The 26,989-nt window shown below is 50.2% G+C and overlaps 9 protein-coding genes across 9 annotated transcripts; 4 read left to right on the top strand and 5 right to left on the bottom strand.

Moving 5' to 3' along the window:
- Nucleotides 1-592: 592 nt before the first annotated feature.
- BDV14DRAFT_200866 (uncharacterized protein) lies at nucleotides 593-2,778 on the top strand (the record flags this gene model as incomplete). The annotated part of the gene is made up of 8 exons (XM_073773603.1): nucleotides 593-841; nucleotides 896-924; nucleotides 973-1,012; nucleotides 1,064-1,361; nucleotides 1,423-1,536; nucleotides 1,588-1,913; nucleotides 1,968-2,348; nucleotides 2,419-2,778. 8 exons carry the CDS (start codon nucleotides 593-595, stop codon nucleotides 2,776-2,778), a joined length of 1,797 nt encoding a protein of 598 aa, XP_073627544.1.
- An 825-nt stretch (nucleotides 2,779-3,603) lies between these two features.
- On the top strand, nucleotides 3,604-5,431 carry arfA (putative ADP-ribosylation factor). Its single transcript, XM_073768958.1, has 5 exons — nucleotides 3,604-3,710; nucleotides 4,000-4,178; nucleotides 4,333-4,577; nucleotides 4,635-4,700; nucleotides 4,756-5,431. The coding sequence occupies exons 2-5, from the start codon at nucleotides 4,031-4,033 to the stop codon at nucleotides 4,846-4,848; spliced, it is 552 nt and encodes a 183-aa protein (XP_073627543.1). The 5' UTR covers nucleotides 3,604-3,710; nucleotides 4,000-4,030; the 3' UTR covers nucleotides 4,849-5,431.
- A 346-nt stretch (nucleotides 5,432-5,777) lies between these two features.
- BDV14DRAFT_76356 (uncharacterized protein) lies at nucleotides 5,778-7,089 on the bottom strand. Its single transcript, XM_073777463.1, has 2 exons — nucleotides 6,766-7,089; nucleotides 5,778-6,693 (listed from the first exon to the last, which is right to left on the bottom strand). Exons 1-2 carry the CDS (start codon nucleotides 6,817-6,819, stop codon nucleotides 5,869-5,871), a joined length of 879 nt encoding a protein of 292 aa, XP_073627542.1. The 5' UTR covers nucleotides 6,820-7,089; the 3' UTR covers nucleotides 5,778-5,868.
- A 691-nt stretch (nucleotides 7,090-7,780) lies between these two features.
- Nucleotides 7,781-10,962, top strand: BDV14DRAFT_174816 (DUF3405 domain-containing protein). The gene is made up of 2 exons (XM_073768957.1): nucleotides 7,781-8,066; nucleotides 8,155-10,962. The coding sequence occupies exon 2, from the start codon at nucleotides 8,251-8,253 to the stop codon at nucleotides 10,738-10,740; it is 2,490 nt and encodes an 829-aa protein (XP_073627541.1). The 5' UTR covers nucleotides 7,781-8,066; nucleotides 8,155-8,250; the 3' UTR covers nucleotides 10,741-10,962.
- Nucleotides 10,963-13,558: 2,596 nt separating this feature from the next.
- BDV14DRAFT_76299 (major facilitator superfamily domain-containing protein) lies at nucleotides 13,559-15,772 on the bottom strand. The gene is made up of 4 exons (XM_073777460.1): nucleotides 14,929-15,772; nucleotides 14,759-14,859; nucleotides 14,421-14,692; nucleotides 13,559-14,371 (listed from the first exon to the last, which is right to left on the bottom strand). The coding sequence occupies exons 1-4, from the start codon at nucleotides 15,392-15,394 to the stop codon at nucleotides 13,729-13,731; spliced, it is 1,482 nt and encodes a 493-aa protein (XP_073627540.1). The 5' UTR covers nucleotides 15,395-15,772; the 3' UTR covers nucleotides 13,559-13,728.
- On the bottom strand, nucleotides 15,773-18,914 carry BDV14DRAFT_76307 (uncharacterized protein). Its single transcript, XM_073777461.1, has 3 exons — nucleotides 18,695-18,914; nucleotides 18,137-18,617; nucleotides 15,773-18,069 (listed from the first exon to the last, which is right to left on the bottom strand). The coding sequence occupies exons 1-3, from the start codon at nucleotides 18,723-18,725 to the stop codon at nucleotides 16,152-16,154; spliced, it is 2,430 nt and encodes an 809-aa protein (XP_073627539.1). The 5' UTR covers nucleotides 18,726-18,914; the 3' UTR covers nucleotides 15,773-16,151.
- Nucleotides 18,915-18,968: 54 nt separating this feature from the next.
- On the bottom strand, nucleotides 18,969-20,575 carry BDV14DRAFT_200860 (FAD-dependent oxidoreductase; the record flags this gene model as incomplete). The annotated part of the gene is made up of 6 exons (XM_073773602.1): nucleotides 18,969-19,040; nucleotides 19,110-19,378; nucleotides 19,436-19,453; nucleotides 19,527-19,659; nucleotides 19,724-20,214; nucleotides 20,275-20,575. The coding sequence occupies 6 exons, from the start codon at nucleotides 20,573-20,575 to the stop codon at nucleotides 18,969-18,971; spliced, it is 1,284 nt and encodes a 427-aa protein (XP_073627538.1).
- Nucleotides 20,576-20,951: 376 nt separating this feature from the next.
- Nucleotides 20,952-22,651, bottom strand: BDV14DRAFT_209319 (putative MFS sugar transporter; the record flags this gene model as incomplete). The annotated part of the gene is made up of 5 exons (XM_073775615.1): nucleotides 20,952-21,298; nucleotides 21,350-21,870; nucleotides 21,920-22,157; nucleotides 22,218-22,558; nucleotides 22,611-22,651. 5 exons carry the CDS (start codon nucleotides 22,649-22,651, stop codon nucleotides 20,952-20,954), a joined length of 1,488 nt encoding a protein of 495 aa, XP_073627537.1.
- Nucleotides 22,652-24,988: 2,337 nt separating this feature from the next.
- BDV14DRAFT_200858 (putative cell-associated beta-galactosidase) lies at nucleotides 24,989-26,902 on the top strand (the record flags this gene model as incomplete). The annotated part of the gene is made up of 2 exons (XM_073773601.1): nucleotides 24,989-25,517; nucleotides 25,566-26,902. The coding sequence occupies 2 exons, from the start codon at nucleotides 24,989-24,991 to the stop codon at nucleotides 26,900-26,902; spliced, it is 1,866 nt and encodes a 621-aa protein (XP_073627536.1).
- Nucleotides 26,903-26,989: the final 87 nt, after the last annotated feature.

Below are 26,989 nucleotides of genomic sequence, written 5' to 3'. Positions count from 1 at the left end.
GCCCTTGGATTCTCTATCTAGAAGGCGATCGGTGGAAAGTCAGTGGTGCGGAGAGCACGTGACCGCCAGCTGATGCCTGAGGCTATCTCAACATTTAATATCCATGACCCGCGGAAGGCAGAGACTAAAGCACGACGAATGTAATAGTCCAGCACGAGAACCACAATTAAATGCCTCGAACTACGCAATGTTGTATATATCCCTCCACAACTGAACAAGGGATACGATGACCTGTCGCGTGAGAGGCCGGGAACAAGCATTAGGTTGGCGGCTATGATCACCATTTCTGTAGCCTCAGCGCTTAGCACGCCCCCGGCTCAACTGACCAAGCTGGACTTGTTCAGGTGCTCCTTTCTCACCACACGCGACTTGAACTTGGATCTCGACTGAAATAACGAAACATCTTGCGTCATTAGATAGTGATCTCGTCTTTGTTACATGTGGTACGCTGTCGATAAGGTGACAAGACGATTCACTTCAACGCCCCGGTCAGCCTTGTAGGTACGGACTACGGAGACAGGCGGGAGACGGGAGTAGCCTCGTCCCACCACCACGCTACAAACCAGTACCAACAACCAGGAATTTATAGAAAATGTCCTCACCAGCACAATCTCCCGTCCGGAGCATGATGTCCGCTCAAGAATACTACAGCAGCTTTCCCCGCAGTCCTAACATCAAGGCCTCCTTCCGCAACATCGACGAGGCGGTGCATTTCAAGCACTACTTGGCGCTATTGAAAGATGTGCAAACGCGGAACTTTGTTCTTGATTTCGGAAATGAGGATGCTTGGTGTGCGGTTGATTTGGAGAGGGGGGATTTGATGGAGTTGTTGGGAAATGATGTATGCACCTTACTTCATTCAAGGATGAGCTGGACTGGGCTGACTTGAATGCAGAAACCGAAGTGTTTTGGGACGAGGTGGATGTAAGTTTATCTATTTTCTGGGCTGACCGGTAGCTGACTTGGGACCAGAAATATATGGGCGCCAGAAGAGCAAAAAGATCTAGTCAAGGTTGGACCCTTCATCACCCAAACCTCTCAACGCAACTGACAGACTTACCAGACCATAACGAAACACTACGGCGTCTCCGAGCGCCTGATAGGCATGATGTGCACAAACCCCGTATCCAAATCCACAAAACCCTCACTCTCAACTCAACCACCAAGAAAAAGCTTCCAGTCACGAAGCAGCTCCAAGCCCGTCCGCGTCAATGTAGACGGAGACCTTGAAGACGGCCATGCACTTGAGAAGTTGCCGAGCTCCGATGAGGTTCATGCTGCGGCTTCGTTTCGAGGTATCACGTTTGGCCATGTCGTTGATCAGATTTGGCATTTTTGTTCGACGGATTATGGGCCGAGATGTGGGTAGCCTTCGTCTTTCTGGTTGGGATACTGTGAGATTGGGGTGCTGACAGCGGGCAGATACTTGCATTGGGTATAACTCGCTTTATGTCGTGCCGAAGATGAATCAGAAGAATGCGCAGGGTTTCCCGGATGGGAAGAGGTTGTGGTCGTGGTTGATATTGTTTAATGATGGTATGCCCCAATCCACGGATACCCCAAGAGATTTCATGCTGACATCCCCAGGAACCGTCCTCTCCATCCAAGAGAACCCATATCCCGGACTCGCGGAACCAAGCGAGCGCGAAATGAAGGTCGTGACAGCAGTAGCCCGCAGAAACGTCCAGCTTATCTTTGCCGGCGTATCCAAGCAGCACTCTGCGAGATCTGAGAACGACTCCCTGGTTACAATTAGAGTTCGACCATTTAACGACTCTGGGACGAATACTGGAAGCATCAAGCAGGATGATGGACCGAGTCTTCTTTTCTTCTATATCTTCGACGACTGGGTCTCCAGTTATGCACTTGTTGCGAAGCGCGAGCATGGGTATGGCGATGCTCTTGATAAACTGGTACGTATCCCACCATTCCACGACATATTGGGAAAGAAATTAACGTGACTGCAGCGCCAAAACATGGTCAACAAACCAGTCGTCGACCTCATAGACGAACTCCACTGGCTCGGTCGTCAACTCGCCGTCCTAAAACGCCTATACCAAAGCTACGAGCTTATCATGACGCGCATCCTACAGAGACAGCGCCTCCTCCGCGATGAGGCTCGCTCGCAGACACAACAGCCCATACTCCCCTGGGGCCACACATTCTCGGACACGGACATCAACAGACAGATGAGCTTTAGTCTATCGACTATGCCAGAGACGTCTGTTGGCGTGCGGCTAAGTCCGCCTGCTGTTGCGCGGTTTGAAAGATTGCTTGATCGGATCAAGCTGTATTGTCTTTCTGAGATTGAGAGTTGTTTGACGGAGAAGGAGTCGCTTACTTTCCTTGTACGTCCTCTCCTGCCGTCCCTCCATCTATGACCAAAATCCAATCATATACTAATAAGGATGTCTATAGAACTTCAACCTAATCGCCCTCAAAGACTCCCAAGCCGTCGAAAAACTAACCCGCATAACCATTCTGCTCGCGAAGGTCACCATTCTTTTCTTACCAGTCAGTTTGATGACAGCATACTTCTCGACGGAACTCGAGGGCGTCAAGGGCGTCTATAACCAGGTTCAGTACTGGGTTGCGTTTGCGGTTATCATAGTGCTTTCGATTGTGCTGTTGATTATGTTTGGGTATGTGAGTGATACTGTTGAGGGGAAGACGGTGTATTCGAGTTTGTTCAGGACGTTCTTTCGGAAGGGGAAGAGGAGGTTTTTGGGTGGTCCTGTAGAGGATGATGGGGATGGGGAGAGGGTGAAGGTGAATTGATTCGGTAGAGGTACCTTGTGAGAAGGCCAGATTGTAGTGTTCCAGGCAGGCATAAAGTCGGGGTTGACTCATATATTGACTCATATATTGAACACATATGCTTCTATATTTGGTGTTTAGGGAAGATATATGTCTACCTACCTACCTATTCTTCGGCGTGACTGGCTGATGAATGCGGCAGACGACAATGGCTAGTGATCACGTGATCACACTTTATCCCCAGGATGAACCCTGAATCAGAAACAGTTCATATACTTGCCGGAGATATATCTATAGATTAAATGTATACATCGTTCAGGGCCTCATTGACCCCCTGCATAAATTAACCTGTCACCACAATCCGCCGCCTTAAGCAGAGGGCCAAGGTTGACGCAATCAAAACTGCTTATGTGATATCGCGGGCACGAGACAGGACCAGTGAGGAAGATCCGCTGGGCTGGGGAATGAATTGGATATGGACGGGAGCCTATCAGAGATTCAGAGGAGGCTCGAATCTGGGCCTCTCAGTCGCAGTGACGGATGAATCGAGGTCAATGGGCGATGGGAATTGGTTTGAATGGGACTGGAACTGGAACCACAGTTAGGAAGAGGGACGGCCGCCCAGGACGGGAAACACCGTGTCCTCTTCAGTAGGAGAGTAGGCAGACATTGTATTGTGATATAAAGTCAAGATAGAATTTAAGAATGAATTACTACAATTTATTTGACAGCAGACTACCTTAACGATCGATTTTGTAATTTCTTGGAAGGCGGAAACTACGCGGCTGAATTGACGAGCTGGCAGTGAAGGAGAGACTCCTGACCAAGACAGTTCTGGCTCCTCCTAAAATTCCACCAGCACTTCCACCCTCCGACAAAACAGTGTCCTGTGCTTGTCCTGTCCGACCCTTCCCTTCCTCTCTCACCTACTCTTGCTGAACCTCATCTACCTGGTAAGTCCTGCCTTGATCTCTCTCTACCTTTTCGCTGTCTCTGCCTTTACACACTCGCCACCTGTCGAGCGGATGCTATCAGTTCACCCCCTGATTCCCATTCTCACACGGTCGTCTCCCGGCGTGACCACCTAACGCCCCTCCGTCGTCCGCCTTTTCCATCCCCCATCCCATTTCCACCTACTACTCTCCCCCCATCTGCGCCGACTGCTCCTCCATCTCTCGACTTGCTGTCCGCTGTCGCTCCGCTTCTAACTTCTCTGTTCTAACTTTGCTCCGCTCTTTCTAGACCTTGAGGACTCACTTTTGCCACCGCCAACATGGGTATCGCCATCTCGAGGCTCTTTGACAGACTATGGGGAAAGAAGGAGATGCGAATTCTGATGGTTGGTCTCGACGCTGCCGGAAAGACCACCATTCTGTACAAGCTCAAGCTTGGTGAAATCGTCACCACCATCCCCACAATTGGTACGTCGTCTCCTGCTGCCACTATGCTGCTGCTGCCTCCTGCTCCTCCCCTTCCACGTCCACTCCGACTTCCACATCACCTACCCGATCGACTCGCTTCAACCGTCTCGACTCCTTTGTGCGCTGAGGCTAATCAATCAATTTCCGTCTGCAGGTTTCAACGTCGAGACCGTCGAGTACAAGAACATTCAATTTACCGTGTGGGATGTCGGTGGTCAGGACAAGATCCGTCCTCTCTGGAGACACTACTTCCAGAACACCCAGGGTATCATCTTCGTCGTCGACAGCAACGATCGCGACCGTATTGTCGAGGCCCGGGAAGAACTGCAGCGCATGTTGAACGAGGACGAGCTCCGTGATGCTCTTCTGCTTGTTTTCGCTAACAAGCAAGATCTGCCCGTACGTCTCCTACGCCTGATCGATAACGAAATATGAAATACTAATTTGGACAACTAGAACGCCATGAGCCCCGCTGAGATCACCCAGCAGCTCGGTCTCCAGTCTCTCACTCGCCGCCCCTGGGTAAGTTGATCAATTCGGCGGCCAGCCAATCAATCACTAACTTCCAATCCTCTAGTACATCCAATCCACTTGCGCCACCACCGGAGACGGTCTGTACGAGGGTCTCGAATGGCTCGCCGAGACACTGCGAAAGACCGGCCGCGATTAAACGCGGCAACTGTCTTAGCAGCGCACATGTGATGAAATGGATAGATACCTGAAACCTGAACTTTTGACTGGGAGTTGGGGATGATGGATGATATGGAATGGAATGGAATGGGGAACTGGGGAGCCGAACAGTCACCGACACTCCTCCAATCGTATCATATCGTACACTAAAGGGAAGAAGAAAGGAATGCGATTGATCGTGCTCCTCGGTAAACAACTGAACGTTCGTAATGCCAAATGGACGGGGTGGAGCTGGTGCTGCTTGTATGTTTCCTAACGGCTCTTTATTTTCTCTATGCTATTAGCTTGAACCTTTTTCTCTATCCTCTATCCTCCAATCATCCTCTCTATATTCCTCTCTTTCTCTCTTATCTTCTGTAATGCCGGAGTCGACCCAATTGATTACCTATCTTTTGTATTCAGCTTCAAAACACTGACCCTTTCTCTGCCCCCTTCTACCCCAATGCTTCTTGAAGTCTAAATCCACCTTGGTATCTGTTATCTCCTCTCCGGGGTCTGAGGTAAATCAGACCTAGCTATGTTAGGCTTAAGCTTATTCCAAACTCAATACCACTGATGTCAGGTTTGCGAACTATCACGGGCTTAGAAGCAAAATAGGTATCTACCCACGTAGACGGGATAGTCCATTGTATCTGGCCTGTTCCCGCACAGCATTGTACTTCTTGTACTTCTTGTACTTCGAGTGGCTGCAGGTGCGGGTCTCTTCTCTCGTGAGTCGTGACGGCTCTCACATTCCAGAGCCAGATAGATGCCTTGGTCAAATATGTTGCTGCCAAGTAAATATGGAGAATATCTAGTAATTATCGGGGACGATCTCATATTGGATAGCGGATTACATTATATTCAGTTCGTGATTCATTATATGTAGTCGTCCTCGTCCTCATTCGTCCGCACCTCCATCCAAGCACTACATATCTAACATACCCTACCAGTAGTAGATAGTAGCCAACCCCTACCTAAGTAACCCTAAACCAACGACGTCTCTCTCGAGGGGAGAAGCCTAGAGATCTTCCTTCCCACCAACCCACCAAGCCGCAGCGCGAATAATCTCCCCTACAACCTTGACCTCTTCCTCAGACCTAGGGGCATAAACCATCACGAACCCGCGCGGGACAGACCGAGGTCCCCACCACCAGTTATCCGTAGCGAGCGGGTGTCTCTGTGCCCACCCGCGCTCAAGAACGAGCTTGATGTCTGCCGGGTGCAGCGTGAGATGGAGAGATCCATCTGATGGGTGAGAGTGGCAAACTTCCCCGTTGCAGGTCATACGGTGGTTTGTGGTCCCCGATGTTGCGTTGGAGGTGCTTGGTGTTGGGTTTGTGGGGAGGCTGTAGAAGATCCCCGTAGAGTGTTTCTCAAAGCATGATGTTGCAGTGTAGAGGGTGTTTGGATGAGAGGAGGCGAAGGTGTGGATTTGTTTCGAGAGGGAATCGTATATGGCGCTAGAAGCTTTTTGGGTGATTTGGCGTTGTGGTGCGATGCCCTTTACTATTGGACGCGAGCCGGGGCGCATTGGGATGGTAGAGCGGGACAGCACGCCTGTTGTTGGGTGGAGGGTTGGTGGGATTGAGGGCGGTTCGAGAGGGTTTCGGATTGTCACCAGGCGTAGGATGCATATGCGGAGGTAGCCCGATGGTGTTGACGGGGTGCCGCCGGGGCCGAGCGCCAGGAAGGCATGGTAGTCTTTGCGGATGGCATGTGCGAGGTAGAAGGCTAGAGGAAGGAGGACGGCGAGAGTGAATTGGACGCGGAAGACGGAGAGGAAGGCGAGGGGGAAGCCCTCGTTGTCCGCGGAGGTACTGGTGAGAAGAAGGTTTGAGGTTGCCTGAGTTGCAAAGTATAGATGGTTAGCTCAAGGCCCGTTATTTTGTGGAGTGACTTTGAGAGCTTGACGAACCATTTGAGGACAATTGAGCTTGGTATGTGAGCTTGTTAGTGTAGCTATCACCATTGATTCTTGACTGTGTTCAATGGGTCTCCGGTCAGGTCTCTCTTATAGATCCACATGGGTAGGAATTCGAGCTTCAGGCAAATTGGCAAGGCAAGGCAATTCCCTTCGAACACGTTACATCACACCGCACATCCACAGGAGACCAGTTAGCGACATTCCATTATCCATGGGGTGGACGTGGCCGTGGGTATGGGGATCTCTGTAAGTTTGGTCAGGCGATAAGCCTCATCACGGCGTCAGTATGATGTATGTGGATGCCATTAGTTGATTCATAAGGTGCCGAAGGATCCCATCCTGAAGCTTTTCACCCTGTCAATTACTATGAGTTGAGACATTTTCTTTCATAGAGACAGCTTCACGGACAACAAAACTGTAGATACCGTAGCGCGCTGACGTAGGAGGAGTCTGGGGAATTCGAGACCAGGATGCGGAGTTCGAGACCGCCAGCACCCCCATTGGCGAGATATTAACCGCAGGCACCAGGAGTTTTGCTAGGCGCGCATGGTGCTACCAGATCCGGACCTGATAGACAGAGGCTTTAATGTGCTTAGACTCTGCTTGTGTGGATCAAGCCAGTGACATCCGGAGAGTTTGGTTGAGTCCATCCTTGGGAATGTATGCCTGCGTAGGGAAGTCAAAGAGTCTCGGAGTACCCTTGCAACAATTCTGTCATGGACCTCGTGAGCATATGCCAAGTGGATTGATTACTTGTGGCCGATTCTCATAGGTTCTCTGATAATAGAGAGGAGACGTGAAGGAAGAGGAACTTACGACTCCGCAAAAGTGCATCTGCTGTTATCGTGGACGTTGGCAGCCTGAAGCGTAAGGCTAAAATAAATCTACTACGCCACATGCGGTTAGCTCGATCTGGTGGCCGAAAGATCACGTGCTTTGTTAAGGTTCCCACATGCCGCACCCTCTCCATGGTCCATCTTTGAGGTTCCGACGTTGTTAGAAGCATTCTTGTGGTTCTGGGGTTCTATTCTCCTGTATAATGATTCTGAGCTTCATCATGTTCGAAGACCTCCATCAGCGACATCTTGCACAATGTCCGTCGACTGGCCAAAAGGGCTAGGCCCGCTCTGGTACACAAGCGCTGGTTAGTGGCTATCCCCGAGGCAACGCCGATCTACAAACAATGGCCCTCGGAGTATACTTGCGTTGCCTGGCCGCCTGTTGATATGAACTGTCGTTCCTCCATCACGGCACTCTCTCCATCAATCTACAGATATCCGGGGTGAATATTTGTATGTTGACATAATTGCCCATTGCCACCTGTTCTTTGCTTCGTCCCCGTTCACCCAATACTGACTTGGATTCTTGCTTTAATCTCAGAATTGCCCTTCCATTGCGATACTGATGCTACCCGCTTAACCACCGCATACGAGTGACGCCTTCCGGTCCCTTCTGTATGCGCATCGCCGTCGCAGCATGAAGTCCAAGACAAAGGGCCACGTGCCCACTTACGACGCCCCATCCGGTCGACATGTGCCGCGGGATGATTCGATTGATATTGAAAAGCAATACGCTCGCAAGAAATATCATTATCGCAATTTGAGCAGCAGCTCATGGGAATCAGAGAGCGAAGATGAATCCAGATCATCTTCCTCCTCGGCGGCCTCCTATTATCCAATGTTGAATACGACAGCCACTCCACGGCGGCCGCGGCCAACGATCGGTTTCTACCGCATACCTCACAAAATCATGCGATGGCTCTGCTTTGCATTGTTTGCTGCCCTCCTACTCTTTATCATGACACTATTCCGATTTAGCCTCTCATCACAAGACACACCGGCGCCTCTCGAAGTACCCAAGGCGACCACCAGACCGCCGACTTGGGAGAATTTCCCGTTCTTGAAGAGGTATCATGGAGGCATTCGGACATTGGTGGCGCGGGGAGACAACGTCCCAGAGTACCCCAATGATGATCCTGAAGGCATGATCTCGGACAAGGATGTTACTGCCAACACAACCAGCCTCGAGACCCGCGAGACAACAGCCGATGCGCCCAGCCAACTGGAGCAGGCTGAGCAAGCAGAACAGATCAATCAGGGCTTGCCTTTCGTTAGTTCGGCTTTCAACCCCTACCCAAACTACACTTCTCCCGAGTACATCGAGCGATATGGCGTAAAGCGAGAGTGCTTTTTGGACGACGAAGAGACGCTTCGGCTTCCACTTGTTCATTCATATCCCGGTGTGCCTCGAGGCTTTCCAGACGCGGTCATGGGCTCTAACGAGATGCTTGAAATTCAAGACAATATGTGCTTTGACCGTTTTGGACGCCTAGGACCATATGGCTTGGGATACAGTGTGAGAAAGGGTGGCGTTGGTGCAGGCCTAGAAGGTCACCGGGAGGGCTCTGAACGTGTTTGGGAAGATTTTCCTCCGGTTGACTTTGGCCGTGTAAGCTGGGCGGCCGCGCAAAATCGATGTGTGACTACCAACAGCCATCGCTTCGGTGAACTTCCTGCACCGCAAACTGAGCCTTTCCTCTCTATGGCCATTGACGGTAATGGGGAGAAAACAGATGACAAGTCAGAGGAACCGAGATCGGTCTCAGAAGACAGCCAAAAGCGCCTCCCTCGAACAGCAGTCGTTATCAGAACGTGGCACGACTATCAGTATACTTCCGAGGACATTTTGTACCTACGGTCTATCATCTCTGAGCTCTCTCTCCTCTCCGGTGGCGAGTACATCGTCCATTTTTTGATCCATGTCAAGGACACGAACCTGCAAATCTGGGCCGATGACGAGACCTATGACCGTGTGCTCAGAGATGCTCTTCCCGAAGAGTTCCGAGGTATGGGAACTCTGTGGTCTGAGCAGCAAATGTCGGTTGTATACGCAGGCATGGAGGAGACGTGGGCTCGTGACTTGTCGGTTCATGGAGTGTACCGCAGCACTTTCATGCCTATGCAGTACTTTTCCTACAGGCACCCCAAGTACGACTACTACTGGAACTGGGAGATGGATGCTAGGTACACTGGCCACTGGTACCACCTCTTCGACAAGGTCGTGAACTGGGCCCGACAACAGCCACGAAGGGGCTTGTGGGAACGGAACGCTCGGTTCTATGTTCCTTCTGTTCACGGCTCTTGGGATGATTTCAGACAGATGGTCCGCGTGCAGACCGAGATTGGAACCAACAGCCCGAACAACATGTGGAGCGCCGGTTCCAACCATGATTTTGCACACGGTGAAAAGCCTCCTCAGCGCCAGGGTGACAAGTTTGTCTGGGGACCTTTGCGTCCGGACGAGCAGGATGTCCTGGAGGTTGAAGGCGAGGGTATTCCGACCTCGACAATGGAGAAGGATAAGTACGAATGGGGTGTCGAAGAAGAAGCAGATCTCATCGTATTTAACCCTCTCTTCGATCCTGATGGGACGACCTGGCCTCTCAAGGACGATGTGACTGGGTACAACAAGGAGGCTGGCATGCCACCACGACGCGCTGCCATCATCACTGCCTCGCGACTTTCCCGCAAGCTGCTGCACACTATGCACAAGGAGACGGTATTCAAGCGACACACCATGTTCTCCGAGATGTGGCCTGCAACAGTCGCCCTGCAGCACGGATTCAAGGCCGTCTACGTTCCTCACTCAGTCTACATCGACCGCCAATGGCCAACCGAGTATCTCGAGTCTGTCTTCAATGCCGGCCGGAACGGTGCCTCGGGAGGAGCGCGCCCTTCCATCTTCGGCGACCGAGAGCACAACTTCCGTGGTACCACCTGGTTCTACTCTGCCGGTTTCTCGCCGAACCTTTGGAGACGCTGGCTCGGCTACAAGGTCGACAACGACGGTGGCGAGCAGGAAGAGCTTGCGGGTGAAGGCCGAATGTGTCTCCCGCCGATGCTCCTTCACCCTGTCAAAGAGGTGGTGATGATTATAGATGATGGGGTTGAGGAAATGGATGCATGAACATGATATGAATTTCTTTTCTTTTAATGACTTCAGATGGATATTGATGGATATACTTGCCTTGATGGTATTGACGACGGACATAAGACTTATTGCTGGTATTAAATGATGGAATTGTTAGGTTTCTGTACATGTATGTTTATGATGGAAAAGGCGTTCAGTGTGATGATATACATAAAGTGCCAGATGTGGAACTAGGAATACAACGAGTTACTGCCAGATAAAATTTTTAATCAACTTCGCTTCGTTCAGCCCTCTACGGCAACCATACGCATCTACCTAATCCTCTCATGATGCGGTACCAACTATATATTTCCGTAGCCGCTGTAAGCTAACCTTACACAACAACTCTCAATAGGTCTTCGACCAAGGACAGTATGCAACCACACTGGTTATCAAATAGTCGAGCGTTTGCGTATGATTATAACTCCATCCGAAGTTTCATTGCTCTATTTCTGCGCTAGGAGTCTAAGAGCAAAGAGTGCAAGCGAATCGGCCATCGCGTCGGCAGAAGTGATTTGATTTTGCCACATAGACACAAAAACAGAAGTTAATATCATAATACGGCAAGATGGCCGAGCGGTCTAAGGCGGTTAGTACTCCTTACAAACAATTACGAACCAGTTGAACAATCGACTAATAAATTACACAGCCAGACTCAAGTTTACAACGAACTTGCTTGAGAGCACTCAAGTGGTCTTCTGGTCATGAAAATGGCGTGGGTTCGAATCCCACTCTTGTCACTTTTTTTTTTTTTGACTCTCCCATTTCTTTCCCGACGGTACCAATGCGTCGCCGCCGTTATCTCACATCGTCCATTTGACATAGACTGAATCTCGAACCCGCCTCTAATTATACTTAGAATGCTTGTATTTGAACAAGTCTTAGCTGGTTTCCTTGCCCATCCATTCTTCACTATCAGTATTTACTACTCCGTACAACTTGCAATGAAAAGACTCCTGCGTCGACCCGTTACCCAACCCCCTTCGTCGTCTTCGTTAGGTCGATACGCCATTCTAATTGATTCGTCCCTGGTGCCAGGCCATGATCTCCCTGACAATATCAGTCCTAGCCTCGGTGCCATAGCTAGCAGTGTGGTACTCTGAGGTTCGGCCCGATCTCCCTTGGCTCTGCTCTGAAGGAGGCTTCGATGGACAACCGACAGCTGCATTGATGGCCAGGTTGGTGGTAAGAGAGCCTTGACAAGCCGAGCCAAATTGACAGGCTGGAAGTTTGCACACGTATGATGGGCGTGCTTTTGCACAATGAGTTCGTCGTCTCGCGCATTGATGATTCGCTCGAGACACTGCATATCATGGATGCTGAACCGAGACAGAATTTTGATATTCTTTTGATCGTACTTGAGGCTTCCAATTATCCCCTCTCTGAGCTCTGTCGGCCCTAGTCCATTAGTATTGAGCCCTCCATAGCAGCGTGTGAAAAAAGAAGCTAAATGTTGAGAAGAGATCTTTGAGTCTGACGCCAGCAACCAGCAAGCAACACCTCCCACTTTCCAGTAGTTCTGTCACTTTTCTTCTCTGTCCACAATAATGTTCTCCCTGATACTTAACAACAAGCTCTAGAAACTTTCTCTTTCATAATAAAGGCCTGTACCCCAGGTTGACTATTACATAACTTCTTTTCAATCATGCGAAAGCATCATGAAATTCTCCAAAGCACCAGAGAAGGTCAGTTTTGAACAGAAACACGAGCCAAGGCCTCCTGCAGCCCTCGAATTGCACCATGACAACCCCTCAGTCAAGGCCATCGTCCGTCAAATGCAAGACCTTCTCGAAGCCCGCCCCGTGGCCAGTACTCAATACTTACGCAATCATATTGACTTCCAAAATGAAGGAGAGTTGTGGAATGCACTCGCCTACTGCGGTTATGTTTACGGCGACGGGCCATGGCAAAATTTGCTGACACGATTTGGCATCAGACCGAAGACAGATCCCAAGTATCGCATGTACCAAACGATCTATTTGCCCATCAATCATGATCTATCGTGATGGGCTTGGAGAATCCTATTACTTTCCATTACATTGCCCAGCAGGCCCACACAGTCACATTTTATATGGAAAGGGTGTAACTGCCGGGGTAAAAAGCTGGCAGCTATGCGATATCTTGGATGATCAGCTCGTACGGGTGATCGCGGCAGAGAATATTCGCCAAGTTCCGTCTCTGACCACAGGGTACTTTCACAACGGCACCTGGGCTAAGCTGTGCCAGATCATGCGTGACAAGATCACTCGCTTGAGGGATAATGAAGCCGTGATACTTGACATTTACGAGAAGCTTCTGGGGATCCCCGACGCATATGACCCGCCAGCTGGAGGTGATCGTGTGAGGTACGGCCTCAACTTTGGAGAGAAAGACACTCAGCGAGGGGCGTTCCTCAGGCACTCGATTCTCGTCGAAGCAAAGAAGCACGCTAAGCGAGAGATAAAAAAAGCAGTACCCGGAAAATCTTAGTTTTGCTGGAATAAAACCCTTGATGGTGATCTGCAAAATTGTGACCTACTGAAACCGACGACTTCGCCGAGTTTATCTGGGAACCAGGCGCGTGATGCAGACATCCTTTGTTGCCTTTGGAGCTGCTTCGGTCGAATTATGATGAGATGAGACCTTGGTCATCCGCAGAGCGATGATGGTAGAAAGGATGCAGCGACTGGTGAATAGGGAGAACTATGGTGGACCTGAATGAGAAGAGGAGGAGCGAACAGTCGATAATATTTCCGGGACCCTTATCAACGCCTGAGTGCAGGGCCCTGGTACTTTTGTGCAGGTACGTCTTGTTTTACGGGACACTGGGCTTCGTCCTGGGTTTTAAAGGTTTTTACATCATCGTCTATATCAAGCTAACAGTCATATTGAAGGTTTCCCTGGCCTCAATGTTTACCACTGCCGGGGGTTGTATCAATCCATTTGTGGTCTGCGGTCTGCCACCTAGCCTGTATAGACACAAAGCCTCCACACAGGTACTTTGACCTAATAAGTAAATCTAAAAGTCGGATAATCATCCCCCAAATTCCCCCTCTCACTGTCCTCCAATCCCAACCTCCAATCCCTCTTTCCATGTTCTCTAGCCTTATTCTCCCTAACAAGGTACGCCAAAAATACCGCGCAAGAAACCCCACAAACCCACGTCATGCCCAAACTCACCCCAAACCCCGTTCTATACGTAGGCGCCTCACTATCAAAAAACACATTAGACGCAACCAAGCCTCCGCAATTGCCGAAGCCTATCTGCATTGCCGACGCAATCGACTGCTTATAATGGCCCGCCATGTTATTGCTTAGCCAGCCCATGAGAATTGGTTGCGTGAGGTATCCGCCGCCTGTGATTGCGAAGAGGGCGAAGTACCGTGCGCCGACGGGGACTGTGCTTTGGCATAAAAGTAGGATATAGCCGGTTGTTGCAATCAGGCAGCCTGCTAGTGTAAAGGCGTAGCGGTGTTTCACGTAGTCGCTGAGAAGTGCGGTTGAGAGGGTGATTACCATTGCGACGGCGTAGATGGGGATGGACATTACTTGGGCGCGGATGGAGGTCCAGCCTAGTTGTTCGAGGATTGTGGGTGTGAAGAAGGAGACGGCGTAGCCGGTGTTGACGATGCCGAAGTACATGATGGGCCTATAGAGTCAGCGCCAGGTACACCAATAAAGGAATGGAGTTTAAATACCCAAGATAAATCTTCGGATCTCGGAATGTCCTCCTCATGGCTGTCTTATCCCATTTGCTCATCTGCGCCTCGCCTTGGTCCTCCTTCAGACGGGCTAAGAGGACAGCACGTTCATCGTCAGTTAGAAACGTAGCGGCCTCGGGCCAGTCGACGATGATGAACTTTGCTATCACGGCGACGAGGATAGTGGCGAGACCTTCAAGAATGAAAATCCAGCGCCAGGCTTTATACCCGGCGATGTTGTCCATGTTGGCGATGGCGTAGGCGAGGAACTGTCAAGGTTCTATTACTATTGCTCTGGCTAAAGGTCGGAGGGACAAGGCATTGTAGGTACATACCCCACTAACAGCACCAGCAAATATACTTGCACTGAAGAAGAAGTTCAACCTCCACTGGAGTTCATGGCGGCAGTAGTACATGTTGATTAGGTAGACACTTCCTGTAGTATCCAAGTCAGAATTCTCGCCTACCATCCAAACCTCAATGAGAGAACAAGAGAAGACCATACCAGGCATAAACCCCGCCTCCAACGCCCCGATAAGCACCCTGCAGACAACCAAGCCAGCAAAGCTCCCCGTCACACCCTGACAAACCGTAATGATGCCCCATCCGACCATAATCCCGCTAAGCCACCAGCTGGGCTTGATGCGCTTAAGGAGCATATTACTGGGCACTTCAAAGAGGATATACGGGATAAAGAAGACGAAGAGAGCAATATTGTACTGGTGCCCCTGCATACCGAGATCATCTTCTAGACCTAGGATTCGGGCATTGCCAATGTTGATGCGGTCTAGGAACGCGAAAAGGAAAAGAACGGTTAGGATTGGGACGACATGAAGATCACATTTTCGGACGACGGCACGTTCGATGGTGGGGTCGATGGTAAGGTTTGTTGTTGAGCCGGCTTTGAGGTCTTCGATTGTTTCGAGGTGGTTGGGTGTTTCGCCCTTTTCGACTGACGGGGCGGCCTCCATGGTGTGAGCTACCTGGCTCTCGAAGCTAAGGACTCCGAGATATACAGACACAGAAAGTGATTGAGGATGATATGAATGAGAACCATCCTGTGTACCCTAATGGGCAGAGAGGACTTATATGCTCCATGGTCTTTGTCGCACATATCACAGGGAAGAGAGGAGGACCCAAGCTGCCAGATAGAAAATCATTCCGCTGTCATAGCCGGATTCCGCACTTCAAAGTAGAGTTTACGCCAATCATAGGTAATTTTGACGAAGAGTCGGGGTACTCTGTGCGGAGAGGACAAAGGCTTCACGTTCACGAGTCAGTCATCGTCCTGGACAAGCCCTTCGAAGGAAGCGCCTAGAAGTGATTCGGTCATCCGATAAGAACTGTTTTTCGTGTGGGGAAGTATTGGCTGACTCTTCAATGCTAATCACGACGGCCAAGGTTATTTGCCGGTGATCAGTGCAACGCAGAGTCTCCCTGACCACATTGAAAATTGGTAGATGTCGGCGTTCCAGAGAGAGTGGTGCAGAAGGAGCGGGATGCAAGGCTATTATATATGAAGCTTATTCCTTCGCACCTGTCACTGCAGTTATCGTATGATCATGATGGAAAGCGATCCATGGGTATAGAATTGCCGGACGCGATGTACCCCGGATTATCCCCCGCAGCGGAGCAATTCCACTGTGGGTCTCCAACCGTGTCCTACTGTCAAGTTTGGCGCGCATTTCAGTTCCGGGGTTACCGCTGTCAGTATTCTAAAGTTGATGGTTAGAGATGACTGATCGGTCGTCTGTTTTCGGTGGAAGTGGACATGGTGTTTGCTGGCCTGCTGTAGCGGGTCTCGGACCGGATAGCACCACCTCTTCCATCGTCAGAGTAAAATCTGTGATACCATTTCGTGATAGCGACGCGGTCAAAGTAGAATTCATATTCATGCCGCTCTTTTGTGAACGCATCGACTGAGTAAGCCTTTATGAGGATCGCGCCTGAGTCAAGTAAATCTCCTGTCGGAAGGACGTCTAGCTTCCGTACACGACCGGTGGCCGCGTTTGCGTCGTCTGCGGATGACACGGATATTCCTGATTCATCCGAATATCTAGAAATGTTGCAAAGCCTATATATTAGTTTTTGGGCTGCTTGCAGCCCGTCCATGGATTCCTCGCAGAGGTGTTCCGCTTCGTGGTCTGGACACGACGGGTAGCGAGGGTGAAAGGCTGCCTTTCCGAAATACTTGGTTTTCCCACAAGCATGCATGGGAATATTACCTGATCTCTCATATTTCCAGTTCCCTTGAAGTGCTCGAAAAATAGCCACTGTAACTCCGGCCAATAACTGGCCAGACTGGCCTCGCACCGCTTCCATCGTGATGTCCACTTCTTTTTGTGTTAGATCCAGTTTGGTGTCTCCATGTTTAGCCATCGCAGCGTATCTAGCCGGCATCACAGGGCCTTTTTGATTCTCGTTTGTAGCATAGTCGTTTCCCATAGGAAGCCTCTTGCGGCCCAAAGTTCGAGCAAGCGACTCCATAAGTCCAACATAATCGCCTAGAATGAATTGACCGCGGCGGTGGGTAGGCTGGACGTTCCTAAGATCACGGACCCTTTCTCTCTCTGCAGACCTCGCAAGATGCTCGTCTGCTGATATAGCAAGCGACTCTGAGGAAACACTCTCCGAATTAACAGCTGCCCAAGTGTCAGCGTGCATTTGCGCCTGTAACTCAGCAGGGCCCCAGAAGGCGCCCCTATAGAAGCCGACGAAGCCTAGGTCTGGGATATCGCTGTGACTGCTACTGTAGCTATCCAGGATGAGTGGTATAAAGTCGTCATCTTTGGAGTATTCTAGCCTGGAGAGAACGTCTTGAGGAAGGAAGGAGAGGGAGTCGGAGGGTTTGAACCCTGTTGCCATTATCATGCCGGCAACATCATTGAGTGACTTTTGACCGAATGGTGTATTTATGTCAATTCTTGTGAGACCTGACCCGCCGTTATTTGTTGAAATAACTCGACCTTTTATTGTCTTGATAGCCCCAGACCGGACAAACTCGGCGTAGTAGTCTGATATTCCCATCCAAGGGGGACGATCACTCGCTCTTCTCTGGTCGTTGAAACCGACACAACCTGTCTGGCTATAGTCTTTTCCAAGTGTATCATAAAAGAATTTGTGTCTCTGGGTAACTTGCTCCGGAGAAACAGGGCCGAACGCGAGCTCAATAGGACCTGGTGGGCGCCTGCCTAGGTCGTACAATGGTATATCAAGCGGCACAAAAGATATCTTCCGCGGACTGTCAGTGTTGTCGCCGCGGAGCTGGGGTAGATATTTAGGCAAGACCCAGAATGGACCAGGTGCAATATGAACAACTTCGTAAGCATTCTGGGCACTCGCAGGAGAGCCTGACTTGTGATTCTGAGAGGAGAGATGAAGAGCAAGCGATGTTGCAGCCTCGACACCAGAAAGACTGCCACCAATGACGACCAGCTTTCCTTGTCTAGAAGATTTTGTAAGAAGACAGTCTATGTCGTCTGGGGACTGAAGATCTGAGCTGTGGATCGCATTAGGGCAATGCTCAAGCCCAGGTATTCGTGGGATATGCGGCGTGCCAAAGTGTCCGGAGGCCACGATAAGGAAGTCGAAGGTATCTTTTTGTACTCCTGGGCCCTTAAATCCATGTATTGAGCTTTTATCATCTCTATAGAAGTCAGTAAGTTCGGGGCTTCACTCGTTCCCGTGCGAGACCAAAGATTGGACTGTCTCACCTATCACCCACCCAAGCAACTTCCCACCTCCCAGGCGCGAACCGAGTATTCCTATCGCCCTTTCTCAACACATGCAGAACTCGAGCACCCAATTTCAAACAATCACCAGGAATATACACCTCAGCATATTTCTCAAGATACTTCCTTACCTCCCACGCACACGGAAAGGTCGGCACTTGTCCACCAGCACCATCAGGGTCGACACCCAACGCCGTCTCCCACGACAAATCCGAAAAGGCAACAGAGAACCGACTGAGATTTGTTCGCATCCGGGGGTCTATGTATGCTCGGCTTCTTTGCCTACTACTGCCGCTGTCGCCTTTCTGAGGGGGGCCGTGGGGGGACTGAGTTTCGGAAGGGTACTCCACGGCCCATAGACCGCCGATTCGATCCTTCTTCTCGAATATGACAGGTAAGAATGTTCCTGGACGATAGTTCTGTAAAAGCGTTTTTGCTGTTACAAGGCCGGAGGGGCCGGCGCCTGGGATGTGTGTTAGCGGGTGTTAGGTACTGTCGTGCAAGTGGCACCCGTTATCTCAAGGAGATAGGGGTACTGACCAATTATGGCAACTTTTCTGGGCCTTTTCATTTGTGATCTCGAAATGTTCCTCGATTGTAGAAGAGCGAGGAGCGCAGTTGCTCAAGAGGTAAGGTCAGTTGTTGGCCTGCCCCTCCATGGATGTGTCAGCTAATCAAGCTCAGTGGGGTTCTTCTCCATCGAGGCATGACAGCTGGAGCTTAATATTCACAAAATGTGCCTCCATATACACAAACAGCACTATATGAGTTGTATAAAAGTCTATTATATCGCGACAGTCCCAATTCTATAGCTCTATAGATGCGCCTCAACCCCGCGCAACCGCTCGTCTTCCTCTTTGACAGCCTTCTCCCAAACCTGTTGAACCTGATTCAGTAATCAACTGTTAGCACGCCTCTCTCATTTCTCATCAGAGGACCTCTGGATGGCACCTACATCATACCCATATAACCACCCAAACGACTCGTTCCACTTATTCCGAATAGAATGTGCCACGCCCTCCTCGAACCCTAGACCAAGCGCATCCAATTCCGCATCTGAGCGCCCAAAGCCGGCGAGGATATCGTACATTGCTGCGTAGTGCGGTGAGCGGACTCTGTCATATAGATCTAACCCCCGCGCTATGTTGTGCTTGCGCTCGTGCGCCCAAGTTACGGCGCGGGAGAGGACGAAGCTGTCTTCGAAGGCGAAGGCTGCGCCGGCGCCTGTGGATGATTGAGCTTGGTTAGTATCTGAGGAGATATGGATAGCAAGAAGCATACCGAAGGCACCTGATAACGCTGTATGATTTCGTTAGCTTTAATCAGGGCGTGCCACCAATGGTTGTCGGGTGGAAATAGGATGTAGACGTACGATGAGATGCATCCCCGATCAAAGCGACGGATCCACCCGCAACAATATTCTCGAGCCTTGCCCCAGCAAAGAGCGCGAAGCGTTGAATATCCGTTGCGTGACTGAGAATCTCCTGGACCATGGGCCCGAAGTCCTATATGATAAGCATTCAGTTTGACCCACAAACACAGGAAATTCGTAAGAAGAATAGAACTAACCTTCCAAGGTCTCCTAAACTCCTCCTCCGTTGCCATTTCGCCCCAACTCACTTTATCCCCATCATTCGGAACCTCAGCCATACAAGTCAGTTCAAGAAGCCCATGCCGTAGGTTACACGTATAGACCCAATCCTTCGGTCCATGCCAGAATGTAACCGCATCAGGAAAGCCAGGGATAGCAAGCAGTTTCTCAGACGGAATGAGTCCGCGATAGGATGTTTTCCCCGAGTACATGAGCTTGTACTCCGGAAAGGCAAATGAACGAACGATGGAGCGGACGCCGTCTGCGCCGATAACGAGGTCAACTTCTGTTGTGTGCCCGTTTTGAAAGTGCAGGGTTAGAGGGTTAGAATTAGATGGGGTTGTAGTTGGGTTTGAAGTTATGCGTACGAGGCGCGAGTTCAGACGGATGGGGACTTTGACGTTTGCGAGGAGAGATCTTTGGAGGACTGATCGGAAGCAACGCGCGTGAAGGTGGTTGGGATGTGTATCTGGGCGCGATCGTTAGCAATAATGCACCTAGCATTCTGTTTACAGGATTCGATATCTACCCCCTTGCCCAATTGACTCTACCAATTCCCCGGTCTTTCCATTCCGATGCTGCACAGCATGCCCATCTGCAGCCCTAAAGATGTCGTCGGGCTTGATATTATCCGATACTCCCATATAATCGAGCATGCGCCATGTGTTTGGTTGGAGGTTGAGGCCTGTGCCGATTTCGCGGAGTACAGAAGCTTGCTCGTAGACCTGGAGATCGACGAAGGGGAGGTCCTGGAAATTGATTGCGGCGCTCAGTCCCGCAGGACCGGCGCCAATGATAGCGACGCGAAGTCGAGTGTTGGTGGTGGACATCGTACTTTGGATAGAAACTGTTTTGCGGGCATGGAGGGGTAATATGGGATGAATCGAAAGCTTTCGGGGTAAGCCGGCCATTGCGCAACATACATCCTATTTTGTCTCAGGTACCGTCTTGGCTAGGTAGAAATAAGCAATGTGAGCAGCCACTGCCGATCATTTTTTACGTAAATAGGTAAGATATAGAGTGAGGTTGGCCAGTTACCTTTCACTGGTAGATGGCTTAAATAGAAGAGAAAAGCCGTGCAGTAAACTGTAAGCTTGTCATAATGTCTTATCCCGTAGGTAATAACGGATAGTAACCTGAATGCGATACTCTACTACTAATAACATCCACTATCCCCTTCCTCCATCTTAGAAACCGTGTACCCTCCTACTCCTTGTGAGTGTGGGTTACCTGCTGCTTCTCATGAGTAAAGATCTCTTCACCACTGGTGACATGGTTTGCTCCGCCGAAGAGTGCGTCGATCTCTTCCAAAGGAACTTGCTTGGTCTCGGGAATGAAGAACCAGACAAAGATAGCAAGGAGGAAGTTGATACCCGCAAACATATAGAAGGCATAGAAACCACAGTTGTCGAGGAAGATAGGGAAAAACTGCTGGAAGATGGCGTTGGCAACGTTTTGAGTCTGAGATGCCATTCCGACAGCCTGGGCTCGAACGTTCATGGAGAAGATCTCGGACGTCCAAATCCACACCGTAGCACCCCAAGATGGTTTGTCTGTAGAGAAAAGTCAGTCGCAGTCACAAGAAAATGGAATTGTTGACATACAGAAGAATATAAACAAGAACAACAAGAACACGATTGATATTCCAACCGGTGTAGTCTTTGTATCGTTGGGAGATGGCGTTCCGGTTTCCACGGCTGAGACGATGATCATGCAAATGCCCATGCCGATACCTCCGATAATCAGCAAGAACTTCCGCCCAAAGCGATCAATGATCCACACTGCGTTGAGCGTGAAGAGGATTCCGAATGTGGCGTTCAGAGCGTTGATAAGGGCAATCTGGCTATCGCTAGGAAAGACCTTCTGGTAGATCTTGGTCGAGTAAGAGTTCAAACTTCCCTGACCAGTGATCTGTTGACCGGCGTTGATAATGAGGGCAAGAACCATACGCTTGCGAAGAGACTTGTCCTTCCACAGAGCAGAGTAGTTGCTGGAGATGGCCTCCTTCTCATACTCGAGAGCTTCACGAATTCGGAGGAGCTCCTCCTCAACCTCTTCGCTAGTCTCTCGCACCCTCATAAGGGCCGCACGCGCTTTCTCAACGTTGTTGCCGCGTTGGATGTACCTACTCTGCGTTAGTCTGGAGTATGATTTTTCAGGCTTATAGATCTTACCATCGAGGGCTGCCGGGTACAGTTGGCAATAAGATGAGAATAAGGACTGGAACGAGAAGTTGGAAAATGACGACCATCTTCCAATCCCACTCACCGAGGTTCTCCTTGTGGTTGGTGCAGCCATAGTTCACCCAGAAGCAGATGAAAGAACCAACAGAATAAAACATTTGCCAGAATGTCATGATCTTTCCACGGATCTCCGGCGGTGCCAGCTCACCAATATAGATTGGCCCGGAAGCTAAAGAGCATAGTTTGTCAGTTTCAAAACCGGCAGAAATGAGGTATTTGGGTGACTTACTCAATGCGATACCCTGACCGATACCGATGATGACTCGACCAGCAATGAAACACCCAATGTTGTGCCGAGGCGACCAAGTCTGCATAAAGGTTGATGCGATGACGAGAACGCAGCCAATAGCCATTCCGAATTTACGTCCCAGGTAATCGGCACATGGTCCGCCCAAGAAGAAACCACCGAAAATAGCACCCACGGTGTAAGCCGTGTTAACGGCACCGATCATGTTGGCGTCGGGGTTATCGAAGTATGCGACCCAGTTGTCGGAGCCTTGGACGGAGTTATAGACGGATGCATCGTAACCGTAAAGCACCATGCAGGAGGCAGCAACGAGAGAGATGTACCTAAAAATGCCCTGTCAGCTGTGATCAACACCAAAGAACTGCCACGACATACCAGTTGTAGGCTCTCTTGGAGCCAAGGATATTGAAACCCATCCTGATGCTTGATTAGAGCCCTTGACTGCTTGGCCAGCAAGAACAGCGCGAGATAAGGATTGTGGCCGATTGCTTGACTGCCTGCCCAGAAAAGCCAGGAAGACCAAGAGATGAGGAGAGGCGCAAACGGTTCGAAGATCTCGGTGACACTGCTCTGGTATATATAGACAGCATAAGACGGCGGGGGCTAGAAACCCCAGCAGTAGGATTCATCAATTAAATTAATTGCCTGAGCCCATTCGAATAGCTGCAACCCCAGACTCCGATAACAGAGTCTCGTGGGGAGAGTCTCCCGGTGGGACCAACATTCCTCCCAAGCCTCTCTCAAGCCAGCACCAAGCTTCCTTGTCGACTAGTGGCGGGCTACCGAGGGGACGACCAACTGGAAGCTGAGCTGAGACTTCGCTTGGACAGCCTTGATAAGTACGGGGAAATCTGGGGTTGACATTCGAGGAATTTCTCCACCGGGCCAAGCGATCATATTTCATTTCCACGAATCAGTGACGGAGGTTTTCATACAACGACAGGAAAATGCTCCACCAATCCAGCCGGTGCGTGAAGAAAGGCACCAAAACTCAGGCTAAATTGATAAGTGCGGTCTAGAGCTGAATTTGCGGAGGTTGAGATGGAGACATGGGGGAGAATGGGGCGAGAGAAGCGACCAGCAGAACGGGATGGCAGGTCACAGGATGAAGCACATGCCAGAGCCGGCCTGACTTTCTGTTTCACCGACTCCCTTGATCCTGTTTCTTGACTTTGCTTTGACTAACCTGGCTAGCGGAGCTTGGGCTTGGCTAGGTACCGAGCTGTTGATGCTTTGGAGTGTTCCTGCAGGACGGCTGACAACTGACTTCTTCACTTATAGCCTGCGTCCTCTGATGATGCGCATGCCTGTGGATCTAAATAATCATGGCTCATTTGCTCTCGCTACTGCCGGGTGCTGGAGGAGATCGTGGTCTTTTTGAATCACCCCCGGACGCTGAATCCGTCTCGATTCCTCCGAATTGCCGAACAACAACAGAATGTCCACTGAAGAGGGCCAATCGCCATAATCAATAGCCGATATTCCGCTTGAAACTGAAATGAAGGTCTTGAAGAGTGCGGCGATACTCTGTCGCGACACACATATACCGAAATAGGCTTTCCTGTTAGAAGAAGACCGTCAGGTTTTCGGTATGTCAATGGCGGACATGGGAGCGTCTGTATGGTGATTCAATATACGGTCTCAGGGATCGGCCAAATCTTTGCAAATGCGTATGCTTACCGTTTGATGCCGATACAAGAGACTCAAGCTTGAACAGCCTTTATAAGGTCTACCGAGACCAGGAGTACAGTCCCCTCTCAGGACGGCAGACACAAGGCCACAGTTTCCAGCTTGCCTTGACTGAGAAAATCCCGGCAAACATGAAGTGGCATCTTTCTGTTCTTCTTCTATCTTTTCAGTGACCGTCTATGCTCGTGAGAAATACAATTTCAACCAGAATTGGAAGGTTATTGTTGGCGATCCGGATGGTGCCGAGAAGCCCACCTTTGATGATAGTGACTGGAAGGAAGTCACTACGCCCTATGCTTGGAATGAAGATGATGCATTCCACGTGAGCATTGCGAACTAGTCTACCGGAATTGCATGGTACCGGAAGCACTTTAAGTTGCCTACTTCGACCAGAGACAGTAAACTCTTTCTCGAATTTGAAGGCATTCGGCATGCTGGCGAGTTCTATCTCAATGACAAATGGATTGAGCGCAGCGAGAATGGAATTATGGCGTTCGGGTTTGATATCACGGATGTCGTTGCTCACAATGGCTCCAATATCCTTGCGGCGCGCATTGACAATGACTGGGACTACCGGAGATCGCAACAGACACGACATATCAATGGAACAGCCGAAACTTCTACACAAACTACGGCGGAATAAACAAGAACGTCTTTTTGCATGTGACAGACCGTGTCTATCAAACTCTTCCATTATACTGCAACCTGAAAACCACTGGTACATATGTGTACGCACAGGATATCGATGTGTCCGGAAAGTCTGCTTCTATCACTGCGGAAACTGAAGTACGCAACGAGTATAGGACGCCAAAAACATTCAGCTTTCAAGTTGACATCGAGAGCTGGAATGGAGAGCACATCACGATCATAAAAGGCACAGCTATACTCTTGCGGCCAATGAGACCAAAATCATTCGCGCCTCAGCCGATCTTAAAGAGCTCGAGTTTTGGAGTTGGGGTTATGAGTACCTGTACAATATTCATAGATCTCTCGTCTCCGATAACAAAGTCATTGACTAGGTTACCACCCTCACGGGCTTCAGAAAAACCGAGTTCGACAACGGCATGTTCAAGATCATTGACCGCACCTTGCATCCGAAAGGATATGCTCAGCGAAGTACGAACGAGTGGCCAGCACTAGGCTCTGCTGTTCCTCCGTGGCTTTCAGAGGTCTTTAATGAGTTAGTACTTTCGAGCAACGGAAAGCTGATCCGCTGGATGCATGTGACCCCATGGAAGCAGGACGTCGAGTCTCTCGATCGCCTGGGCATTCTCCAGGCTTTGCCCGCAGGTGACAACGAAGGAGACGTAACAGGAAGACAATGGGAGCAACGCGTTGAGCTAATGCGTGATGTAATAATTTACAACCGCAACAACCCGAGTGTCATTTTCTACGAGTCCGGAAATTTTGATATCACAGAAGATCATATGACGCAAATGAAAGAACTCAGGGATATTTACGACCCGCATGGCGGCAGAGCTGCAGGTTCACGCGAGATGCTAGACAGCAAGGTCGCAGAATATGGAGGTGAAATACTTTATATTAGCAAGGGTTCCCGTATACCTTTCTGGCAGATGGAGTACAGCCGCGACGGTGGGCTCTGAAAGCACTGGGATAATTACTCGCCACCTTACGATCAAGACGGTGATAGGCCACTTTGTAACGACGAAGATGTCAGCGAATACAACCGGAACCAAGATTCTCGTGCAATCGAGGATATTGAGAGGTGGTTTGACTACTATGAGCAGCGCCCAGGAACCAGAACTCGGGTCAATGCCGGTGGTGTCAATATCATTTTCTCGGACTCGAACACTCACTACCGCGGAGCTGAAAACTATCGTCGCTCCGGAGAGGTTGACGCTCTCCGGCTGCCCAAGCATGAATGGCACGCCCACCGCGTGATGTGGGATAACTGGGTCGATATCGAGAACATAGCCGGCCATACCATTGGACACTGGAACTACAATGACACGACCGTCAAGAATGTTTCTGTCGTTTCTACCGCAGATGAGGTTGAGCCGATACTCAATGGCGAGTCTCTGGGCTGGGACGAGCAGAGCAAGAAGTTTCTCTTTACCTACCCCAAAGTCACCTGGGAGGCCGGCGAGCTCCAAACTTATGGATATTCGAATGGCGAACAAGTTCTCCTCGACACGAAAACAACAAGCGGTAGCCCTACTGCAATTCGACTTACCCCTCAGATAGCCCCAGAAGGATTCGTCGCTAATGGAGCAGACATCGCTCTTGTCGACGTAGAGGTGGTGGACAAGGATGGACAGCGAGTTCCGATTGCTCTTAACGAGATTGACTTCACGCTTTCCGGAGAAGCGACCTCGCGTGGTGGCCTTGCTCAAGTTCCTGACAACTACATTCTCTCCACAACACTCCCCGTGGAAAATGGTGTGAACCGTGTGATGCTGCGCTCCAATACGCGATCAGGCAAGGTTACTCTGCGTGCTGAGCCCGACGGCCTCGAATCGGCGTCGATTACACTCTCCACCAAACCCATCTCAGTTAAGGATGGGTTAAGCACCTATATTTCTGGGCAAGACCTTAAGCCCAATTTCTCGCGCGGACCCACGCCATCAGGTGAATCCTTTGTTGTCTCACGCCGCGCGGTGGAAGTTCTTAATGTAACAGCTGGCACTGACCAAGGCAACGCAACGGCATCGTTCGACCACAACGAAGAGACTACCTGGAGCAATGATTCAGATCAAGACACTGCCTGGATTGAGTACTCTTCGGGCAAGCCCGTCAATGTCTCACAGCTAGTGATGAAGCTGCAGGACTTCAGGAGCGGAGAGTATCCCATAACAGTCAGTATGGGCGACAAGATTGTGTTCGAGGGCACGACTCCCACCTCCTTAGGGTATGTGACGCTGGATCTCAATGCGACTGTGGGTGACATTCTGAGTATCGCCATGGATGACGATGGCGAGTTTGGTATCATCGAGGCGGAGATTTATACTCCAGCGTAACGAGCGGCAGAACTCAAGGTTGCTTTTGAATGCAGGAGAGGATTTCGATAATGTCAAGTAGTTCGAACTGAAATCAGTTCGATAGAC

The sequence above is a fragment of the Aspergillus stella-maris genome (genome assembly GCF_047715825.1).
Source record: "Aspergillus stella-maris strain CBS 113639 unplaced genomic scaffold BDV14scaffold_32, whole genome shotgun sequence".
NCBI lineage: Eukaryota > Fungi > Ascomycota > Eurotiomycetes > Eurotiales > Aspergillaceae > Aspergillus > Aspergillus stella-maris.
This window is presented reverse-complemented; position numbering and strand designations above follow the sequence as displayed.

What these genes read in the sequence shown, in the direction of transcription:
- arfA (XM_073768958.1), top strand. Translation starts at nt 4,031, where the DNA reads ATGGGTATCGCCATCTCGAGGCTCTTTGACAGACTATGGGGAAAGAAG. An exon ending in CACCACCATCCCCACAATTG is followed by an intron (nt 4,179 to 4,332) that starts GTACGTCGTCTC and finishes TTCCGTCTGCAG; the next exon opens with GTTTCAACGTCGAGACCGTC. An exon ending in CTAACAAGCAAGATCTGCCC is followed by an intron (nt 4,578 to 4,634) that starts GTACGTCTCCTA and finishes TTGGACAACTAG; the next exon opens with AACGCCATGAGCCCCGCTGA.
- BDV14DRAFT_76356 (XM_073777463.1), bottom strand. Translation starts at nt 6,819, where the DNA reads ATGGTGATAGCTACACTAACAAGCTCACATACCAAGCTCAATTGTCCT. An exon ending in AGCTCAATTGTCCTCAAATG is followed by an intron (nt 6,694 to 6,765) that starts GTTCGTCAAGCT and finishes TTTGCAACTCAG; the next exon opens with GCAACCTCAAACCTTCTTCT.
- BDV14DRAFT_174816 (XM_073768957.1), top strand. Translation starts at nt 8,251, where the DNA reads ATGAAGTCCAAGACAAAGGGCCACGTGCCCACTTACGACGCCCCATCC.
- BDV14DRAFT_76299 (XM_073777460.1), bottom strand. Translation starts at nt 15,394, where the DNA reads ATGGAGGCCGCCCCGTCAGTCGAAAAGGGCGAAACACCCAACCACCTC. An exon ending in GGAGGCGGGGTTTATGCCTG is followed by an intron (nt 14,860 to 14,928) that starts GTATGGTCTTCT and finishes TGGATACTACAG; the next exon opens with GAAGTGTCTACCTAATCAAC. An exon ending in GATCCGAAGATTTATCTTGG is followed by an intron (nt 14,372 to 14,420) that starts GTATTTAAACTC and finishes CTGACTCTATAG; the next exon opens with GCCCATCATGTACTTCGGCA.
- BDV14DRAFT_76307 (XM_073777461.1), bottom strand. Translation starts at nt 18,725, where the DNA reads ATGAAAAGGCCCAGAAAAGTTGCCATAATTG. An exon ending in CAGAAAAGTTGCCATAATTG is followed by an intron (nt 18,618 to 18,694) that starts GTCAGTACCCCT and finishes CACACATCCCAG; the next exon opens with GCGCCGGCCCCTCCGGCCTT. An exon ending in GTTGCTTGGGTGGGTGATAG is followed by an intron (nt 18,070 to 18,136) that starts GTGAGACAGTCC and finishes TGACTTCTATAG; the next exon opens with AGATGATAAAAGCTCAATAC.